The 20,875-nt window shown below is 35.5% G+C and overlaps 2 protein-coding genes across 2 annotated transcripts; one reads left to right on the top strand and one right to left on the bottom strand.

The window, feature by feature from the left end:
• Positions 1-225: 225 nt before the first annotated feature.
• LOC127154014 (interferon-induced protein 44) lies at positions 226-3,973 on the bottom strand. The gene is made up of 6 exons (XM_051095371.1): positions 2,302-3,973; positions 1,515-1,710; positions 1,269-1,421; positions 1,018-1,189; positions 779-879; positions 226-701 (listed from the first exon to the last, which is right to left on the bottom strand). The coding sequence occupies exons 1-6, from the start codon at positions 3,345-3,347 to the stop codon at positions 531-533; spliced, it is 1,839 nt and encodes a 612-aa protein (XP_050951328.1). The 5' UTR covers positions 3,348-3,973; the 3' UTR covers positions 226-530.
• A 5,485-nt stretch (positions 3,974-9,458) lies between these two features.
• rab11ba (RAB11B, member RAS oncogene family, a) lies at positions 9,459-16,518 on the top strand. The gene is made up of 5 exons (XM_051095411.1): positions 9,459-9,585; positions 10,996-11,191; positions 12,787-12,980; positions 13,088-13,168; positions 15,346-16,518. Exons 1-5 carry the CDS (start codon positions 9,546-9,548, stop codon positions 15,489-15,491), a joined length of 657 nt encoding a protein of 218 aa, XP_050951368.1. The 5' UTR covers positions 9,459-9,545; the 3' UTR covers positions 15,492-16,518.
• Positions 16,519-20,875: the final 4,357 nt, after the last annotated feature.

Below are 20,875 nucleotides of genomic sequence, written 5' to 3'. Positions count from 1 at the left end.
TTTAATGTCATTGCTTATTTTTAGTTCTTTTTTTTCTTGCATTGCAATATATTACTGGAGAAAAGACCATAAAATTACTGTATATTTTACAAGTAAAATACAGTAAAAATACAGTAAAAACTGCACAATTATTTATTTATTTTTAACATTTAAATAGAAATGTTAAATTATATGCAATTAAGTAAATATATTCTCTTTCTTTCTACAATGGTAGTTTAATTAACTATTGTTTATTTTAGTCTTACAAAAGAAACTTTTAAGCTTCAAACAACTAAGCTTAAGCACTTTATTGAGCTTATGCAGATTTCAGCATCTTGAATTCTAGTCCTAACACATCATTGCTATAAACATGATCATGGCACAACAATACTGCAATACTACATGTAATGTGCAACTTAAATGATACACAAACTTTGTTGGCATTTCACATCATTTTCTTAAGTATGGTCATACTTGATCATACTTGATATGATCAAGATTTTCTTGCTAATCAAGAGGTATAAACTCCTATATCTGCAGTACTTTATGGCCTAAATTACATCAACATCATCCAGATAGTCATCTGCTAAGCGAAGCATCTGCTGTAGAGCGGTGAGCAGCAGGACGTCACAGTTGAGCTCCAGCTCCAGCTCCTGACTGTAGTTCTTCACCGGTAACACACAAGACACCGGAACACCCAACCGAGAGCTCACCTCCTGAACCTGCACAGACAAAACAACATCTCACTCACTCTAAGTCCTGTAGAAACAGACCATGTGATCATGTGACCACGTCTCACCTTTGACTTGATGTAGGAACTCAGATAAATCTGGTAAAGGTCCTCCTCTACACGAGGACAGGCTTCATCTACTTTTGTCATCAGGACCATCTGGGCAATGCCTGAAATTGTGTAAATAATCAAGATTTGGCATATGACCAATGAGTTCACTTTTGGCAGGCTTTTGGCAATTGAACATTTGATATGTTTCATGAGTAAATTGTAATTTATCCTTGAAATAACATTGCTAGTTCTCTTACCCAGTGAGTTTATTTCTCTGCGTATGGAAGCAAGTTTTTCCTCTACTTTTTCAGACATGAGGGAGATTTTGCTGGCGTCTATCACGTACACCACACAGTGGATCTTCTCCTGTAGAGATGCAGGTTTGGAGGTCTTTTGCTCGTCAGGTTGAAATGGTGCAGAGGGGTTGAACTAAATCAAGAGGATTTAGCATGAAACAAACGTCATTCATACTTAAGCCTTCATTAATTTTGGAGATGAGTGCACTAACTTTATAGCGGTCTGGTACGTGGCCTTGAAGAATGCTGCTGATGTCCTCAATATCCAGTCCTGCACCTGATTGCTCCTCCAGTCCCATGGTGTCACACAACACAAATGGCAACGGCTTTCCCTCACGACCGTCTTTCACTGAATATGTACGAAACTACCAACCAAAAAGACAATAACATCAAGAGACGTTCCTCGAAGTGAAGAGAGACTTCTGTAGGAAACATCATGAGTCCTGATGAATCTGTACCTGTGTGGTGAGACTAGTGCCTGCACATCCTGAAATGGCTTTGTTGGTCACATGACCAGTGAAGATGGAGTTGATGGAGTTGAAGAAACTGGATTTTCCAGCACCTACAGGACCAATCATTAGGATTCGAACACGGCTGACAGACGTCACCACGGGTTTATGATTCCTGATCATTTCTAGGAGCTCATCTCTTCGTCTAAGAAATATATTATACATTATTTAAGATTAATGTAAAAAGTCAGCAAAAATGAAAGAATATTAGGCTTCATTCATGGAATGTGAGCAGAATGAATTTTTGTGTAAATCGTTCGTAAAGCCACTCTGACGTAAATTTTCGAGTTCATGAAAATGTTTGTATTTTCAAAATGTTAGTTGGTGCAAAATAATAATGATGCACTGCCATAATAATTACAAGACTCCTTGGTGGACACACATTATTGAATATGTTTTGTTAGGCATGGCCTATTAGTCTATTTTGCATTTATGCAATATACGGGAGCCAAACTTGAGAAAATAGACCAGAATATTCCACTGCCTTTCTGGACACGCAATTTGCATAGCTGCCATGTCATAGACGGGGATTGTGCTAATTGTGAATGAGCGTGCACTAGCGCCCTATTTACAAAAGAGATTGGAATTCATTAACATACACATGCCTAACTATCAAATCAGACGTTTACAAAGTATTTGTGAATCCAAGAGTTTTCGGAAAAGTCTGTTTCACACACAAATTACTCAGAATTTACTCATATATTTACGCAAGTTTCATGCATGAGTGCAAACTTACATTGATGTCCACAGAATATTCCTCCATGGCTTCTCCTTGGTCCGAAAATCTGATGAATATTGAGTAAAGGTTATTAACTTCTGCTGAGTAAGCTTAACAATAAGACTAAACAAATACATTTTAGAGACTGGACTCATATATTTATATAGTTTACTCCACACAACTGCATTACAGACACTTTTTCTGGTTGACTTACTCTGTTTGACTTTGTAGACCTCACATTCAGTCAGGTTAGTATTATTCCCATACAGTCTTTTAGCATCAAAACTGTATGATTTACCTCCGTCATTATACACAACTGCGTCACTGTTGTAGCAAAAGTACAACTGTTCGCCAAAGTTGGGCATTCCAGCATCATCGAGACGGGCATAATGTCCACTGTTAACTTTGATGTAGACAGGGATCTTGCCTTGAAAGCTGAACAGGAAAGCTTCTTTATCTGTAATTTGCCTTCCGCTTCGAGCATAATCTACACTGGTGTATCCACCAAAGATGTAGCCTGAACGGTTGTAGGCTACAAGTAAAGTGGGACCCTCATTGTCACACTGCTGATGGAAGACAGAAGCTTTATATCCATGAACTGAAGCTTTGTAGAGAAGAGACAGTTTTACATTCCCCAGCAGGTCACAAAGCTGCTTTGTTTGCTCTTCTGTTAAATTAGAAGTGACCCGAGCCATGAGGAATTCTCCAAACCTTCTTTGCAAAACAAAACAGCATGCAAATATAAATGTTAAAAAATTTTTTAGTTGATAGTATTTTGTTATCTTTTTACTAAATACACTTAAACAAATTGTTGTTAAAAAAAATTCACTTACAAATTCAATTAAATGTGATATTTTGAAGTAAAAAAAACTTAGTAGTATTCTTAATGAAACACTGTTTCCCCATCGAACAGTCTCTCCCATTGCATCAAGGACGCTTATGGGGAAACTCCTGTTTACTCTGAATACTAAAGGCTGATTTGTTTTTACGTTTGTGTAGCTACATAAACAAATGGTGCAAAAAGGGTGAAGCCAACTGCTATATAAGTTGGCTCTGAGCGCCATTTTGTCAGAATTTTCTTCTTTGGTGAGAAGATCGTCTCCTCACTGGACTCTGAAGAAAAAGCAAGAAGCTTGAAGCCTGCTACTCACCGTAGAAGAGCCCCAGCATCAGAAAGACACTTGCACCTATTGAGATACCCCTGCTTTGCTCATGGATTGCTTTCTTTCATGAAAGCTGTCCTCCTGTGTCTGCTTTCCCCTTTTCTTCCCACCCAGGAGCCTCAGAAGAAGGGGGACTGATTATACGGGTTTGAGTGCACTCACACTGGCACAGGTTCTGCGTCCTTCGCTCTCTCCGCAGTGCCTCGATTTGCCAGTATATTTCACATGTGAGGATTAGCGCCCCTCGTCTGCAGTAAGTGGCTTGATCTCTTTCAGCAGATCAGAGAAGGAAGCTGTTGCTGATGACTCCATGTCTCTCCTACATCCGTTGACGACACTAAAGAGGATGGTTATGGCATCTATGCATCTCTGCCCTCCATCGGCTCTGGGACTGAATGCCCATGTGGTGAATCCATATATGCCCTGCAGGACCACCCCCACTCTACTGGGCAGGGTTTTTCGGTGACTGGCCAGATTGGCTCAGCACTTCATACAATGGCAGTGCTCCAATTTACAGATAATTTACTCACCCCCTTGTCATCCACGATGTTCATGTCTTTCTTTCTTCAGTCATAAAGAAGTTATGGTTTTTTTTGAGGAAAACATTTCAGCATTTTCCCCCATATAAAGGACTGATATGGTGCCCCGATTTTAAACTTCCAGAAAGTTTAAATGCGGCTTCAAACGATCCCAAATGCGGTTGTATACAATCCCAGCCGTGAAAGAATGGTCTTATCTAGCGTAACGATTGGTTATTTTAATAAAAATAATACAATTTATATACTTTTTTAATGCCAAATGCTCGTCTTGTCTTACTCTGCCTGGACTGTTTTTGTTCCGGTCAAAAAACTCCCATCTCATGTTCTCCCTCAACTTCGAAATTGTCCTGCATCACTGTTTTACCCTTTGGGTGTTTGATCTTCATTGTTCACTTTGCAAAGACTGGGTCGGTACTTCTGCAGCGATGTAGGGTGATTTTGAAATGATTTTTGAAGTTGAGGGAGAAAATACGATCAGAGTTTTTTGACATACCCTACCTGTCTTGAACCAGAATACACAGAGTTTAGGGAGAGAAAAGAAAGACTAGCATTTGAGATTAAAAATTATTTAAATTGTATTTTTTAAATGAAAATAACTGATCGTTTCGCTAGATAAGACCCTTCTTTCATGGCTGGGATCGTTTACAAAGGCATTTGGGATCGTTTGAAGCCGCATTTAAACTGCATTTTGGAAGTTCAAAATTGGGGCACCATATCAGTCCATTATATGGAGAAAAATGCTGAAATTTTTTCCCTCAAAAAACATAACTTCTTTAGTACTGAAGAAAGAAAGACATGAACATCTTGGATGACAAGGGTGTCAGTGGCGATTTCTTTAAGACTGCAAGGGAAGCTCAGCTTCCCCTATAATGTCACAAAATTAATGGTCAAATTATGTACTATTGTATTAACATTTTATTGACTAAAAATGCGTTAGAAAACGTTCATCTCAAAGACGAGTTCGTTCAGAATCAGTTAGATATAGCAGGTCGGCTGACTTGATTTTCTTCTCATACATTCCCGTAGCGTCACAGTGCATTTCCCCGTTGAAGCCCAGCGTCCATTGACTTCAATGCGGCTGCTTTGAACGTTTTTTTTCAGTGCTTTGAAACTAGACGGTCATTGGATAAACGCTGCGATTATGTCCCGCCCACGGACGCTCAGCGTCTCTGGGGGTGAATGAGGAGCAAATGAGGAGTGGGCTGGCCTGGACTCCGAGCTTCTGCGTGATGATTGGAGGGTCTGTCGAAAGATTGCATCTCCTTTTGACTGATTTTGTACTATAAGGAATCGCTGAAGCTATTCGCGCTCAGTCCCATCGCGGATTTCTCAAGTTCAGTCGAAATAAAAACTGCTGCAACCTATTTCTTTATATTTGCTTGGCGAAATTGCTTGATTTTCATCATACATTTCACACAATTATACACCACATTCCTTGTTTCACTTTTACAGAGTTTAATATTTTTTTTAGATCGTTCATTCATTCATTCATGTTAATATTTAATGTAGTAATCAATATATATATATATAAATTACTACATTAAATATTAACATGGAGGATGACTATAAATTAATATATATATATATATATATATAGTAATCTTGAAAAATTTTAACATAACATAATGAAACCTTATATTTCTATTAAAATACTTTATAAATAAATAAATAAATAAATCTCCATAATAACCTTATTTAAATTGCAAAATATTTATACTATATAGTAGCATCTGACTAAAAGAAAAAATACATCATATTTTGCATAATAAAACTAAAGCTTTTTTTTTTTTACGATTGTTTGCATTGTGACTTACTTATGACAATAAGGCACATTCTTGTGAATAAATAAATAGACAATTTTATGATGTAGGCCGAAAATGAGCTTCCCCTATTTGACAGACCAGTAGCCGCCACTGGTGTGAGTACATTATATGTGAAACATTGTTTTGGAAGTGGGCTTCTCCTTTAAGGAGCTACACACAGCAACTAACCTGAACTGGAGTGAGTAACTGAAGGTTCGCATGGAGACTCCCTCGCTTCAGAGGTATCATTCAAACTTCGGTACAACGATTTACATGTTCTCCAGGTCAAAGTGCAAAGTCTACTTGCAAAAGGGGCCATAGAGGCTTTTACAGCCACTGCTTTGCTTCCTAGTTCCCAAGAAAGATCTCAGACACCTGAACCGTCTACTTATTAGGGCTCCGACGATAAATCGATATAATTGCGCCTCGGCTCAGAGTGATTTTATGATGCGAGACTGATGTAAACACAGCCAACTTTTAACACGTTTTTTGAATTTTATGAATTATTATTTTAGGTTCAAATGTGTGTACCGATTTGAAAATAAGCAGAGTACAGCTGTTTCTAAAGCATGCAGTGCCATATGCTGCTCAAAACTAAGCCCAGAATCAACTTGAGAAAAAATCGAGATGCATTCAGAAAATCTCAGAATCGATGCTGAATCATTTCTAGATTTGCGATGCATCGACATGTTTTCCCAGCCCTAGTGCTGACGAAGCACTCCTTCAGGATGTTGACTTTAAAACAAATCAAATATACTCCAGCGTAAATATACTGCAGCTCTGCTACTAAATTTATTTTAAAATGTACAGCTATGATCAGCTGTTTCTCCATCTTGGCTGAGCTTTCACTGTTGTTATGGGAAAGGATGAAGCTAATTGGTTGAATCTTGTCACATGACCCGCGGTGCGCTTGCTGCCTTCTGAGAAGTTGAGATGTTTTCATCTGAAAAAACCAAGCGCGTGGTACCGCGTGCGCATCGCGGCCGCGTCGCTTCCGTTATGAGCGCGGCTACCGCGCGTCTACATTTGGAATAACGAACTTGAGCGCGCAAAAGACGCGATATGTGAACGGCAGCATATATAGCAGTCAGCTCCACCCCAAGCGCCATTTTTCGTGCAGGTACACCAACGTGAACAAATCAGGCTTCAGCATTTAGAGTTCTCAGGGAACCGAGGTTGCATAGTAACTGACCTTGATAACACTTTACAGTTGGTTGTGTGACTGTAAGGCTACGTTCACACTTGGCGTCTTTTTTGACAAGAAAAAGTTGACAACGGCGCTTTTTTAGTAAAAAAAAGAATCTGGCAGCGTTGCAGCCGAGGGCGTCTTTTGTTGCTATAACAACAGCTGTAATCATATGAATCTCGAGAAAAGAGGAAGCTCGCTCTTGCGCTGGTGTTTTATTTTTTATTTTTTAGCATGTTTGTATTTAGACAGGAAGCGAGGGGACGGGGGGGGACGGGATCGGGAAGGATCTGCGAGTCTGCGGGACGCCCGAAGCGCAGCGGCGTTCATGTTAACTTCAAAAACCGACGCGCGGCTCCGATAGCCTTGTGGGCAGCGCGTCGGTTTTTGAAGTTAACGGGCAGGAGAATGTCGGTTAACAACAATAAAATAAAAGTCTATCAACCGGCACCGTCTCCATTTTTCTTGACGGTTTACGGTCGCCAAGTGTGAACGCGTCTTTTTTCAAACTGCCAGCATCTGTTTTGCATTATAATTCTATGGAGTAAACCGTCTTTTCAAAAAAGTCATGAGCGCTTTTTTTAAACGCCACCGCCGGCGTCTTTTTCTGCAGCTCAGAGCGTCTTTTCAAGTTAAAAAAGTTCAACTTTTCTGAAAAGAACGCCCTACGTCAAGCGCCTTTTTGACAGCTGACCAATGACAAGCGAGTAGCGAGACCTGTCGTTTCCATAACAACAAGAACAGCAAGAAAAATGGAGACGGTGCCAGTTGATAGACTTTTATTTTATTGTTGTTAACCGACATTCTCCTCCCCGTTAACTTTAAAAACCGACGCGCTGCCCACAAAGCTATCGGAGCCGCTCGTCGGTTTTTGAAGTTAACATGAACGCCGCTGCGCTTCGGGCGTCCCTTTTTCCAGTCTCGGCTCGCAGATCCTTCCCGATCCCGTCCTCCCCCCCTCTCTCTCACTCCGACTTAGCTTCCTGTCTAAATACTGCCCTATCAAGTAAAGGGCAAAAATGCTAAAAAAATAAAATAAAATAAATAATAATAATAAAACACCAGCGCAAGAGCGAGCTTCCTCTTTTCTCGAGATTCATACGATTGCAGCTGTTGTTATAGCAACAAAAGACGCCCTCGGCTGCAACGCTGCCAGCTTCTTTTTTTACTAAAAAAGCGCCGTTGTCAACTTTTTCTTGTCAAAAAAGAAGCCAAGTGTGAACATAGCCTAAGTCATTCGCTATACATGCTATTGAAGTTAGAAAAGTGTATACTAATGTCGTATGTAACTTTAGAGACGGTCCCTAAATTTGCCAATATCCAACGTCCAACGTCAAGCCAACTTTATGCCAGTTAGTAACTGGAGGGTTTCTTGTAAAATATTCTCCAGTAATCTTTGTTTTATTTACAACTTAAAAAAAATAATTTTACACTGCATTAACAGCTAAATTAAAAGTAAAAAGACAAACAACACTTCACCATAAGATTATACATTAACTTATAAGTACAATGAACAATACTAACATAACATGCCTTGATGTTAGTTAAAGTACATTTGTACATATAGCCTACCTTTTTAACAATAAAAGTTATACATAAAAATTATTTTCTATGGGCAAACATAGAGTTAGTTTTTTACCTTTTACCTTAGGGCTTGTGTACTATTACAAGCGACATTTTCATAAACTAGTTTGTTTAGCTGGAATTAAAACTGAAACAGCTAGCACAACAACATAAAAAAAATTATAAATGGAATAAAGCTTATATATATTATGTTTATTTAGTTTTGTTTTTCATCAGTGTAAAGCAACAACTGTTTGGTTAAGACTTAGATTCCATAAATTAATTTCGATAGAAAGTCGATAGAATTACAATACAGTTGTTTCCATTGTCTACTTTTAAAATGCATATAATAATAAATATCTTTATGATTTCTATATCGGCTTACCTTTGTAGCAGTATCTATGTGCATGAAACTAAAAAATAGCTTGTCTTCGTACACCTCTCACCTAAGTAGGACGTGAGCTTCCTGTGTCTGTCAAGAAAACGCTAGGTTTTTAGCCTATCCCTATCTGCAATAAGTAAACAATCAAAGAAGTGACATAAAAATTGTAACAGTACAATAAATGGCCTACAAATGACGTGCTCGTGCTCGTTCTCGAAATGGTCGACATAAGTTAGTTAAACATAAAGAAAAAATGTATTAAAAAAATGTTGTTACTCTTTAAGCCTGCAATTTCATATTTGATAAATCCACTTTATAGTGCTATATACAGCAGAATAAAGAATATACTACTATATTCTACTAAATATATATGGCAACCGTTTAAAATGTAGACTTTCACAGTAATACTAATAACGTTAATAATAGTGCGTAGCAAGTCATGGGCCCATATGCAAAACTATTTGTAGGTTCTTGGTTCGTGAACGAATCATTCAGTCCGGTTCATGAACCGATTCAATCTATTTTATTAAAAAGATCCGAATCATAAGAACGATTCGTTCACGAATCGGACATCGCTAATCAGGAGAAGTCTGTCGCTCAAAAACATTTTAGTGCGGTAAACCAACAATGGGGACCCGTGACGACGAATACGATTATTTATTTAAAGGTCAGCCTTTTGTATTGTATCATAAAGTAGAATAAATGTGTTTTGTGTTCCTTTGTTATGAACGAAAACAGCAAGTTTCCTGACGACTGTGGCTAGCTGGGTTAGCCGGGATGCTAGTTAGACGTTAGCTGTAGAAATATTACCCAGTTATACTTTCGAAGATTATAGAGTTTAACGTGGATACGTTTGAGTATTAAGTTTAATGATTTGCATTAGCTTTCGACAGTATGAAAAACAATAATCCAGTTCGTTTATGTAGTTAGCATTATGTTAGCTAAGTGAAAGCTAAATAACTAGCTGTTTTAATGCAATCAGTTCGTACCTAAACAACAACAACAAACAAAATATATTCAAGTCACTTAAGCTGGTTTGCATATATATCAAAAACGCGACAAGCGTCAACTTTTGTAACGTTAGTCGTTTACAAATGTGTTGCTTAATGTTTTGTGTGGTTGCATTCCTAGGCCTTAGGAAACTTTTTGTCGTTTATTACACAAGAGTCGCTTCTTCAAAGTTCAAACAAGCCAAATTTGGTCATTAACGTGCAATTGTAAGCATTTTAGTAGCTTTTACAGCTAGTAATTTAGCTAAATCATTAAACTGACACATGAACACTGTAATGTGAAAATGACAACTGTAGGTGAGCATGACGTCATTGTAAAACATATTTTTGCATGTATCAAATTGCTTCAAATGCATATATATGTAAGTATGTGTGTATGTATATGTAAAAAGTTACGTTTTTGTTTAATTATTTGTAAGTTGCATATTTAAAAGTTCCTTCCCACATCAGGTTCCTGTTTTTACAGCAAGCGTTTCAGTATGTGACAAAACCAGATTGTTGAGGTTTAACAAATGTGCCACTTTAGTTATTTTTGAAATCTTTTTTTTGAAAGCTTTGACCAATTTTAAGATGTTTTCCAGTTTGTCAACGACCGACTTCATGTTTCCTCTAGAAAAAATGAATGGTGACCACGTTGCGACGGACACAGTATGAGCTGATTAAAATTTTCTATGCATTTCTCGTCCTTTATAGAAACTGGCAAGGCCTGTATTTTAGTTTTCATGCTGTCAAATTGATGGAGCGAAGGGAAAATGACAGTGGAAGTGTGTGTTGGTAGATTAAGGTTTCTCCCTTATCTCAATGGCCGCGTCATGTGGACGTAACCAGGGTCTGGCTGACTAATCTAGTGTGTTTCTGCTTGTGAAATGATGACTTTGTATATGCGCTTGGGTGCACACTTTGGTTTGTGGCTTACTTTCAAGGACTCACATGGTAGATTCTGTTCTGTGGCCTTCATTTCATGTGGTGATGGCTGTGATATCTTCCCTATGGATGTGGTTTTTGTAAGAGCAGCTGTGAAGTTTCATAATCTTGTTCAAATGGTCTGATGTTCTTCTGTTTTCTAGTGGTGCTCATTGGAGACTCTGGTGTGGGGAAGAGTAACCTGTTGTCCCGTTTCACTCGGAATGAGTTCAACCTGGAGAGCAAGAGCACCATTGGTGTGGAGTTCGCAACCCGCAGCATCCAGGTGGATGGGAAGACCATAAAGGCTCAGATTTGGGATACAGCGGGACAGGAACGCTACAGAGCCATCACATCAGCGTGAGTACTAGATAAAGTGATTACATCTGTGTGTGAGACAATTTTATATCAGTGTACAGGGCTGTTAGGACCTCCCTCAGTACGCAAGATTGAATGTCCTTTGTGTGTCTCTATGGACTGTTTGATTCACAGGCCATTGGGTTCCATAAAGTAATGTTTGAATTATGATCAAATGATTTTTTAAAGTAAATTATTAATATTATAATTATTTTAGCTCTATTTAATAAGATAATTGATTCCTTTTATACAGATATTACGCATAATATTATACTACAGCTAAAAATGAAACAATTATTTTATGATTAATTATGTGTAAGTAATTATAAATATTATATTTATTTTAGCACTGTTTAATAGTAAGACAGTTGATTTCTTTTATGCAAATATGCGTAATGTACTGCGGCCAAAAAATATTAAATAAAACTATTATTTTATGACTAATTATGTGAAAGTAATTTAATATTATAGTTATTTTAGCTATATTTAATAATAAGAGAATTTGTTTTTTAAATACAACTATTAGGCATAATATTATACTGCAAGTAAAAATAGAAAATAACTGTTAAAATGAATTTAAAACTTATAATATTTATTAGTAATAATTTATCAGTAGCAATTGAATATATTAATTTTAGAGTTATTAAATTATTTTTAATTAATGTGTAATTAATATTTTATTTCTGTTTAATAACAGGATAATTCTTATATACTATAACAATATATGTGTCGTAAAATTATACTATAATTAAATACATAAAGTTATAATTTGATATTATCAAATTTCGATGATTTGATAATTACAGTAAGTTTTAATTGTTTTTTGTTAAAAAGAAGTTTCTTCTGCTCAAAACCATGCATTTATTTGATCAAAAGTACAACAAAACAATAAAAAATGTGAAATATTTTTGCTATTTAAAATAACTATTTTTCTATTTAAATATATTTTAAAATGTAATTTATTTCTGTGATTTCAAAGCTGAATTTTTAGCACCATTACTCCAGTATTCAGTGTCACATGATTTATTTAAAAACATTTATTATTATTATTATGTTAAAAACAGCGGAGTAAACCTAAAAAAAAATTCTTTGATGAATCAAAAGTTCAGAAGTACAGCATTTATCTGAAACAGAAATCTTTTGTAACATTGTAACATCTTTTCATCACTTTTGATCAATTGAAAGCATTTTTGCTAAATAAAAGTATTAATTTCTATAATTTCGTTCCTAAAAAATAAAATACTGACTCCAAGCTTTGGAATGTTATAGTGTGTAATGTTACAAAAGCTTTTTATTTCAGATAAATGCTGATCAGAAATGTACTCAACTGTTTTAACCATTGAAAATAAAAAATGTTTCTTGAACAGCAAATCAGCATATTAGAATGATTTCTGAAGGATCATGACACTGAAGACTGGAGTAATGATACTGAAAATTAAATTAAAATTTTAAATTCTTAAAAAAAAAACCCTAAAATATCAAAATTGATTACAAAATGTATTTGTTTTAATCCATTGCATTATTTATTTTATCTCTTCTGTATGACCATGTTACTGTATACATACTTACTATATATTTTATGCGGGTCTCCTTTACAGATACTATCGGGGTGCAGTTGGAGCTCTTTTGGTCTATGATATTGCAAAGCATCTGACTTATGAGAATGTGGAGCGCTGGCTGAAGGAGCTGCGGGATCATGCGGATAACAACATCGTCATAATGCTGGTGGGCAACAAGAGCGATTTGAGGCACCTCAGGGCCGTTCCCACCGATGAGGCCAGAGCTTTTGCAGGTGAGCGTCTCCTCCTGCATTTTCATGTTGTTTAGTAAGAAAAGATCTACAAATATAGTACAGTTATACTTGATGTGTTTAAATATCTGTCATCTTGTGTTATACAGAGAAGAACAATCTCTCCTTCATTGAAACATCAGCTTTGGACTCTACAAATGTGGAGGAGGCATTTAAAAACATACTAACAGGTAATTATATGTAAATTTAAAAGGCATATTTTTAGTTTTTGGCTTCTCTCCTGAGGCCACAAGAGGGTGCATAGAGCAAAATATTACTGATGCATGTTTATTAAAGAACAATTTACAGATAATGTCCTCACCCCTTTGTCATCCAAGATGTTCATGTCTTTCTTTCTTCAGTCGTTAAGAAATTGTTTTTTGAGGAAAACATTTCAGTATTTTTCTCCATATAAAGGACTGATATGGTGCCCCGATTTTGGACTTCCAAAATGCAGATTAAATGCGGCTTCGAACGATCCTAAATGTGGTTGTAAACGATCCCAGCCGAGAAAGAAGGGTCTTATCTAGCAAAACGATCGGTTATTTTCATAAAAATATTACAATTTATATACTTTACTTAATGTCAGACGCTCGTCTTGTCTTTCTCTTCCCGACCCCTGTTTTTTTTTTCCGGGTTAAGACAGTTAGAATATGTCAGAAAAACTTCCATCTCATGTTCTCCCTCAACTTCAAAATCGTCCTATATCGCTGTTTGATCTTCTTTGTTCACTTTGCAAAGACTGGGTCGTAACTTCTGCAGCGATGTAGGATGTTTTTGAAATAATTTTTGAAGTTGAAGGAGAAAATATGATCAGAGTTTTTCGACATACCCTAACTGTCTTGAGCCAGAATACACAGAGTTCAGACAGAGAAAGACAAGATGAAAATTTGAGCTTAAAAAGTATTTAAATTGTATTTTTTTTAAAGGGGTCATCGGATGCAAAGTTCACTTTTACATGTTGTTTGAACATTAATGTGCATTGGCAGTGTATGTACAAATCCACCTTATAATGATAAAAATCCATGCAGTCATATTTAATTAATCTGTAAAAATAATATCCCCTTTTTCAAATTGAGCCATTCTCAGATGCCTGATGTTGTGGCGTCACACCCACAGAGGCCGCTCCCACGATAGTTGATTGACATGAGTGTCTCACCTCAGATCAGCTGTAACAGTCTGACCTCCATTGTTTTGATGCCAGAGCAGGGATGTAAGTTAGACAAGAATATCTCCGATTGAGCGATTGAGGTGTTGTGTTGCTGGATGTAATAATGAACGTAGTGTTTGTCATTTACTCTGGACATCTGAGCCGCTGAAGATGCAGTAGATTACGTTTGTTTGTGAAGGGAAAGCAGCTCCTGATCTACATATATCCGTCTCTGTTCCCGCGAATCATTCATGATCCAGCTTCACTTACAGCAGAAGTGAGTATAAGTGTTTTTTATGAATCTTTGCGATCGCCTTTCCTTATAAAGTGCTAGTTAGCAAGTTTAGTGGCTAAATGCAGCTGAAGTAAACAGGCTCGTCTCTCCACAGAGAGAAGAGAGGGGCGGGGCGAGCAGAGCTCATTTTCATTTAAAGGAACAACCCCTTAGAATGAGAATTTTTGCAGAGCTCATTTCGACAACGTAAAAATGGTTTTGTTTTACAAAACCATTGAGAACTTTTAATCAAAGTATATTATAGACTTTTCATTAAGACCCTAAAGAATCATATTGTGGAAAATGGGCATCCCATGACCCATTTAATGAAAATATCTGATCGTTTCGCTAGATAAGACCCTTCTTCCTTGGCTTAAATCATTTACAACCGCATTTGGGATCATTTGTAGCTGCATTTAAACTTTTGAAAGTTCAAACTCGGCACCATATCAGTCCATTATATGGAGAAAAATCCTGAAATGTTTTCCTCAAAAAAAAAAACAATACTTTACAACTGAAGAAAGAAAGACATGAACATCTTGGATGACAAGGGGGTGAGTACATTAAATGTAAATATTTGTTCTGGAAGTGGACTTTAATCAGTATTATAATGAATCTTTGAAAATCAAAATCTGGATTTGAATTTTTAATGTTATTATAGCCTAAAAATGCTATGTTAAAGGTTGAAACAGAAAATAGTGTTTTTCTTGCCACTTTCTTGGTAAAGAAAACACATTTTAACTCAAATTAATCAAAATGAATTACACTTACATCATTGCATTTCATGCACCACTGATAAGGCAGCCTGATTTTTGCATTCTAATGTGCCAAATATTCGAATTTCTGTTTGACAGCCCTAGTGACCAATGTGAACAAAATGCAAAATAAATTCCCATTATGTGTCTTAAACTAAATGCCTCTTAACATGTTTTTTTTCGTTCCAGAAATCTATCGAATCGTGTCACAGAAGCAGATCGCCGACAGGTCCGTGCACGACGAGTCTCCCGGCAACAACGTAGTGGACATCAGCGTGCCGCCCACTACCGATGGTTTAAAGGGCAACAAATTTCAGTGCTGTCAGAACCTGTGACCCCACTTCCCCCGGCTCTACCCCTACCCTCGGGCTTCAGTTCCCCTCTATTTATCTCGGCTTTGCTCCTGTGTGTTGTGCTATGGCTACGGCTCTTTCCTCTTTTTACCTCGTTGTGATTTCCACGCGAATTCTAGACGTCCCTTAGAAGCGTGAATCTCTAGGTAACATTCCTTTACCTTGTTTTCGGGGGGGTTCTTGTTTGTTTGTCCCTTTTTTTTTTTTTTTTTTTTTTTACTATTATCCACCATCTGAATTCACGTTTTCCTCGGAAGTGATATATTTGGGCGCTGATCGTGTGATCCGCTCCTACGGAAAAGGGATGGTGAGGGATCAGTGTGTCTTCGGCTTCCTCTGATGGTTATTCTCTGGGATCCACACTAAACGCCCGCCGTCTGTTGAGCAGGATCCCCTGACTTGGGATAAAAGGGCAAGTTTTTTTTGGGAAAGAAAATCAGATTCGTCTTGGATCGTGCGGATACCAAAGGAGGGCTGCTGTCATCTTTATTTCAATTCGTTAAACATTTCACGCGTCACACCTCTAGTCCTATCCTGCAATATTTTACGCCAGGGCTGACGGGTGTGAAGTTGCGCAATTTGATCAATGCGTTCGGATTGCCGTATATATAGCAGTTATGTGAATGCGTCTATTAAGCATTTCATGAATTGAGAAATTATTCAAATAACAGTTATATATACATATATATATATATATATATAAATATATGTAAACTATTCATTGCATTGCTGAGGTATTATAGCGCTTCAGTGGGAAAATGCAATGGTGCGCAGTGTTTTAGATGGTCAGTTGTTTCACCGGTCTGTGAAAAAGTCACTATATATTTGATTGTTTGACTAAGTCATACGGCTAGTTTGGAAATGCCTTATGTTTTCCCATACTGTGATTAAGATGCCTTTTTCAAGTGTGGTTATGTGACATTTACACATCCATGAAGTCACAACAGCTGTTTTGCCTTTTATCAGGTTACATTGAAATGGAAAATAAACCAAATTACTGTCAATTGAAGTTGCGATTTATTTATTTTTTTGACTCCATATTGCACAATATGGCATGTATGTCTGAATCTGTAGCTGGAATGAGTGTCATGTGCCACATAGTTGGCATGACTCATGCGGTCTGGTTAGTTTCCATGTCACAAGTTGTTTAAAGGAAACTTGGTTAAATACTAAGGAAATTTGATGTGTTTCTGGCTACAAATAAAACTGATACAATGTGGCTTTGTTAGTCAGAAGCAATAAAGCAAATGAGTTACACAGTTACTACTGATTTTAATTCAGGATTTTAACCCAGGTCTTGGTAGAAATTAAATTTAAAAATCATTTTTTAAAATACAAGTGACACTAACAACAATAACCACAAACTTTTAAATCATCTTAATCTGTAAAAAAAAAAACATGTGCTTAAAAATAAAAATCTCATATATTTAATAAAAAATTAAGACAAGATTAACTATTGTCATATCAATAAATAAATATATAAAATTATATTATAAAATTTAATTATATTATATATAAAATATAAAATTTTAAGTTTCAGATGGAATTTCTTGAACAGTTTAGTTAAAAAAAAAAAAAGAATAAAAGTACTACTTTCTTTGTTTTTTAGTAAAAGTTTGCTTTTACTAAAAATAAAGACCAAAATAATAATAATTAAATAAATAATGATTTTAATCCAAGTCTTGGTAAATTAAAAATATAAAGCCTTTTTAAACTACAAGAAACTTTTCAATGATCTTCTTAAATTGATAAATCTGGTACAAATGACAAAGGAAGGGCAATAAATTTACTTAAAAAATAAAAACCTAAAATATTTTTAAGCATTTTTTTTCATAAATTATATTCATGTCAATGAATTAACATTTGAAATAAATGTTTAATTACATTTCTTAAACAAGAAACAGGAACAAGAAATAGAGAAATTTCTTAGTACAAGAAAGTATTTCTTAAGCACAAAAGTGAAAAAGTCTTATTAAATTAAGTTAGCCATATTTTTTTTCAATTAGCTTGCTTTTACTACAAATAAACACCAATGTAATAATTAAATAAAGAATGATTGTAGTGATATTGCTGTGTGCACACCAAAAGCAAAAGGAGCTTATTTGACATGTCTGTTTGTATCAGAAAATTGATGAAAATGATGTAAAATGGACATGTTTGACATCTATCTGACGTCTGCATTTACATCTGGAAGACGTAGTTTTTACGTAGTTTGCAATACATCTGCAATACGTCTATAGGGTGTGTCCTATCAGATGTCAAATAGACGTCTATTAAGATGTTTATGATTTAGAATGTATGTAAAACTGACATCTTACAGACGTCTGTCAGATGTTTGTACACAGCAGAAGCTTTCCAGATCAAGTGATCTTTAACAGACATCTTGCAGATGTGCCTTCTGGGATATCACACTTTCGTGCCAATCACATTGCCCGGCATGAATTCGTATCGAAGCGAATATTCAAACCGAATATTCTCATTAGGTTCTGGCTCTAGAACACTCGCGGGATGTTTTACGGGATCTTCATTCTCTCATCTCAGTCGTGTGAATAAAATCATCTCTGAATGGCTTTGCGGAACAATGCCTCATGCGAATCTTCCACTAGAGTTTTTAATTTGCGCGGAAGACGCGATATCATGCGGGAATCGGTCGCCCGAATTGCATTATTCGCGTCTATTCAATCTTTGCATTGACTTTGTATGTCTACTCGCATGGATAATTAAATTCGCTCAGAAATGTAAAGGTATTTTACGGAAACCTGTCAAAATATAAGTTCGGTTTAGCTTGTATAGACATTGTGGCAGAAATACATTACTATCATTCAGTTGAACGTATGTTCCTACAGTACTACTACTGCTGAAAAATTAATAAAACTTTGTTACACAATATTTCTTCCATTTTTTTTTATTAGTGTATCCCCTTTATTTGCAAAAAATAAAATTTAATTTTCATGAATTAAAAGATAGACTAATCTTTTCTGTCTTTATTTCATAACCAGAAAAATGTAAATACACAACACAGAATTTCATAAGGCTGTTGTAGAAATAAATAAAAGTTGTTTTATGCATTTAAATAAATGGACATGCTAAAACAAATTTGGTAACAATAAAATATAAGGTGAAAAAAAATAAATAAAACACTTCATAGGGCCCTAAACATAACATAACTTAACTTTTGATAAATTGTATAAGTTTCATTGTTTTCATTAATTAGACATGTTTTTTGATTCATAAAATTAAATGTACCCATTAAAAAGGAGTCCAGAAAAATTAAAACAGAAAAAAAAAAAACGAATTTAGAAAAAATAAATAAATAAAATGGAATTTGAAAAAAAAAACGGGGCCCTATTTTTGCATGCAAATATATATGTGACCCTGGACCACAAAACCAGTCTTAAGTCGCTGGGGTATATTTGTAGCAATAGCCAAAAATATATTGTATGGGTCAAAATTATTGATTTTTCTTTTATGGCAAAAATCATTAGAAAATTAAGTAAAGATCATGTTCAATGAAGACATTTTGTTAAATTCCTACTGTAAATATATGAAAACTTAGTTTTTGATTAGTAATATGCATTATTAAGAACTGTATTTGGACAACGTTAAAGGCAATTTTCTTAATATTTTGATTTTTTGCACCCTCAGATTCCATACATACAAACAGTCGTATCTCAACCAAATATTGTTCTATCCTAACAAACCATACATCATTGGAAAGCTTATTTATTCAGTATAATTCTCAGTTTTGAAAAATTGACCCTTATAACTGGTTTTGTGATCCAGGGTCACATATTTTAAATGTATTACTTCATTTGTGTAATATATTTTTGTAAAGTTATAATTTTGTGATAATACTTTGATACATTTGCTATTTGCACTGATTACTATTTACCATTTTTTCATAGTGTAACAATGTTGTTTTGTGCCACTGCTTTGGCAAAGTATCTGTCAATCAAAAGCACAATATGACTGCTCACACGATGAGTTCATGATCCAATGTTTTCAGAGTATCAGAAGAGGGGTGAGTCAGGTCATTAACCTTTTTTCTTTGTTCAATTTGCAAATTAAACATGGGTTAACTTACAGCTCTTATTTTTGAACTCTCAAAGCGCACCAGATTAATGAATGTAACTTTAAAATATATCCAATTGACCTCCCTAGAAAGGATCCAGGTTCACCCACCTGTGTCTAACAAAATCTTACGTAATTATGATGTGAGCTTCCATCCACCACTACTAATCCCTGATGTTTTGCCACCAGCCCTAGATGTTTTTAAATCCTAGAAACGCCCCTGGTGTGCACACAACCTTAGTTTGATAAAATGACAAATGTAACCAAAATTAAAAACAAAATATTTCTTAAGACATCAAAGAACAGTCATTTAATAATTAAATAAAGAATGATTTTAGTGACATTGCTTTTTAAAATAAAGCTTGATTATAGTGGCATATCCGAATTGCATTATTGGGGTCTATTGGTGTCTTTGCATTGACTTAGTATGTAATCTTGCGTGAATAATTAAATTCGCTTTTGGTGTGCACACACCATTAGTTTGATAAAATGACAAATGTAACCAAAATTAAAAACAAAATATTTCTTAAGATATTCAAGAACAGTCATTTTGTTCACAGTTGCAAACAAACAAACAAACAAACAAACAAACAAAAAAAACGTCATTTTAAAGTATAAAATTAAATGGCATTTACTAAACAATTTGGTAAAAACACAAAAGACAGAGAATAGAAGTATAATTTATTAACAGGTAGTGCAAAGTGAAATATTTTATTTTTTATTTTTTTATTAAGGATTTTCAAATAATACAAACAACCGAGACAAAGACAGTCAAACAAACAGACAAACAAACAAACCCCAAGCGCTGCAAGTTAAATAAAATGTACAAGTGTATCTGTTAACAAAAAAAAAAAAACAAACAAAAAAAAAAACATAATAAATCAAAACAAAAGAAGCCAAAACTCTCTTAAAATAAAAATTTCAAATTTTGTCTAGGAAGGATTGGAGAGGTTCCCAAAATCTCCTGAATTTGTCCTGTTTGTGGTTGAGGTCATAAGTTAATTTCTCCAAAGGAAGAAAGGCTGACAGCTGAGAAATCCACATGGAAATAGTTGGAATCTGAGATGTAGACCATTTTAGTAATATATATTTCTTAGCCAGAAATAAAAGGGTAGTGAACAGAGATTTGAGGTCCCAGTCAAAAAGGTCTTTAGGAATGTCATTCAGCAAAAAAAGTGAGGGGGATAAAATAAAACGTTTCCCTATTATCTCCTGGATTGCAGAGTGGACCCCTCTCCAAAATGGTTGGATGTGAACACAGGACCAAAATACATGAAAGAATGTGCCCTTACACG

The sequence above is a fragment of the Labeo rohita genome, chromosome 22, assembly GCF_022985175.1.
Source record: "Labeo rohita strain BAU-BD-2019 chromosome 22, IGBB_LRoh.1.0, whole genome shotgun sequence".
NCBI lineage: Eukaryota > Metazoa > Chordata > Actinopteri > Cypriniformes > Cyprinidae > Labeo > Labeo rohita.
This window is presented reverse-complemented; position numbering and strand designations above follow the sequence as displayed.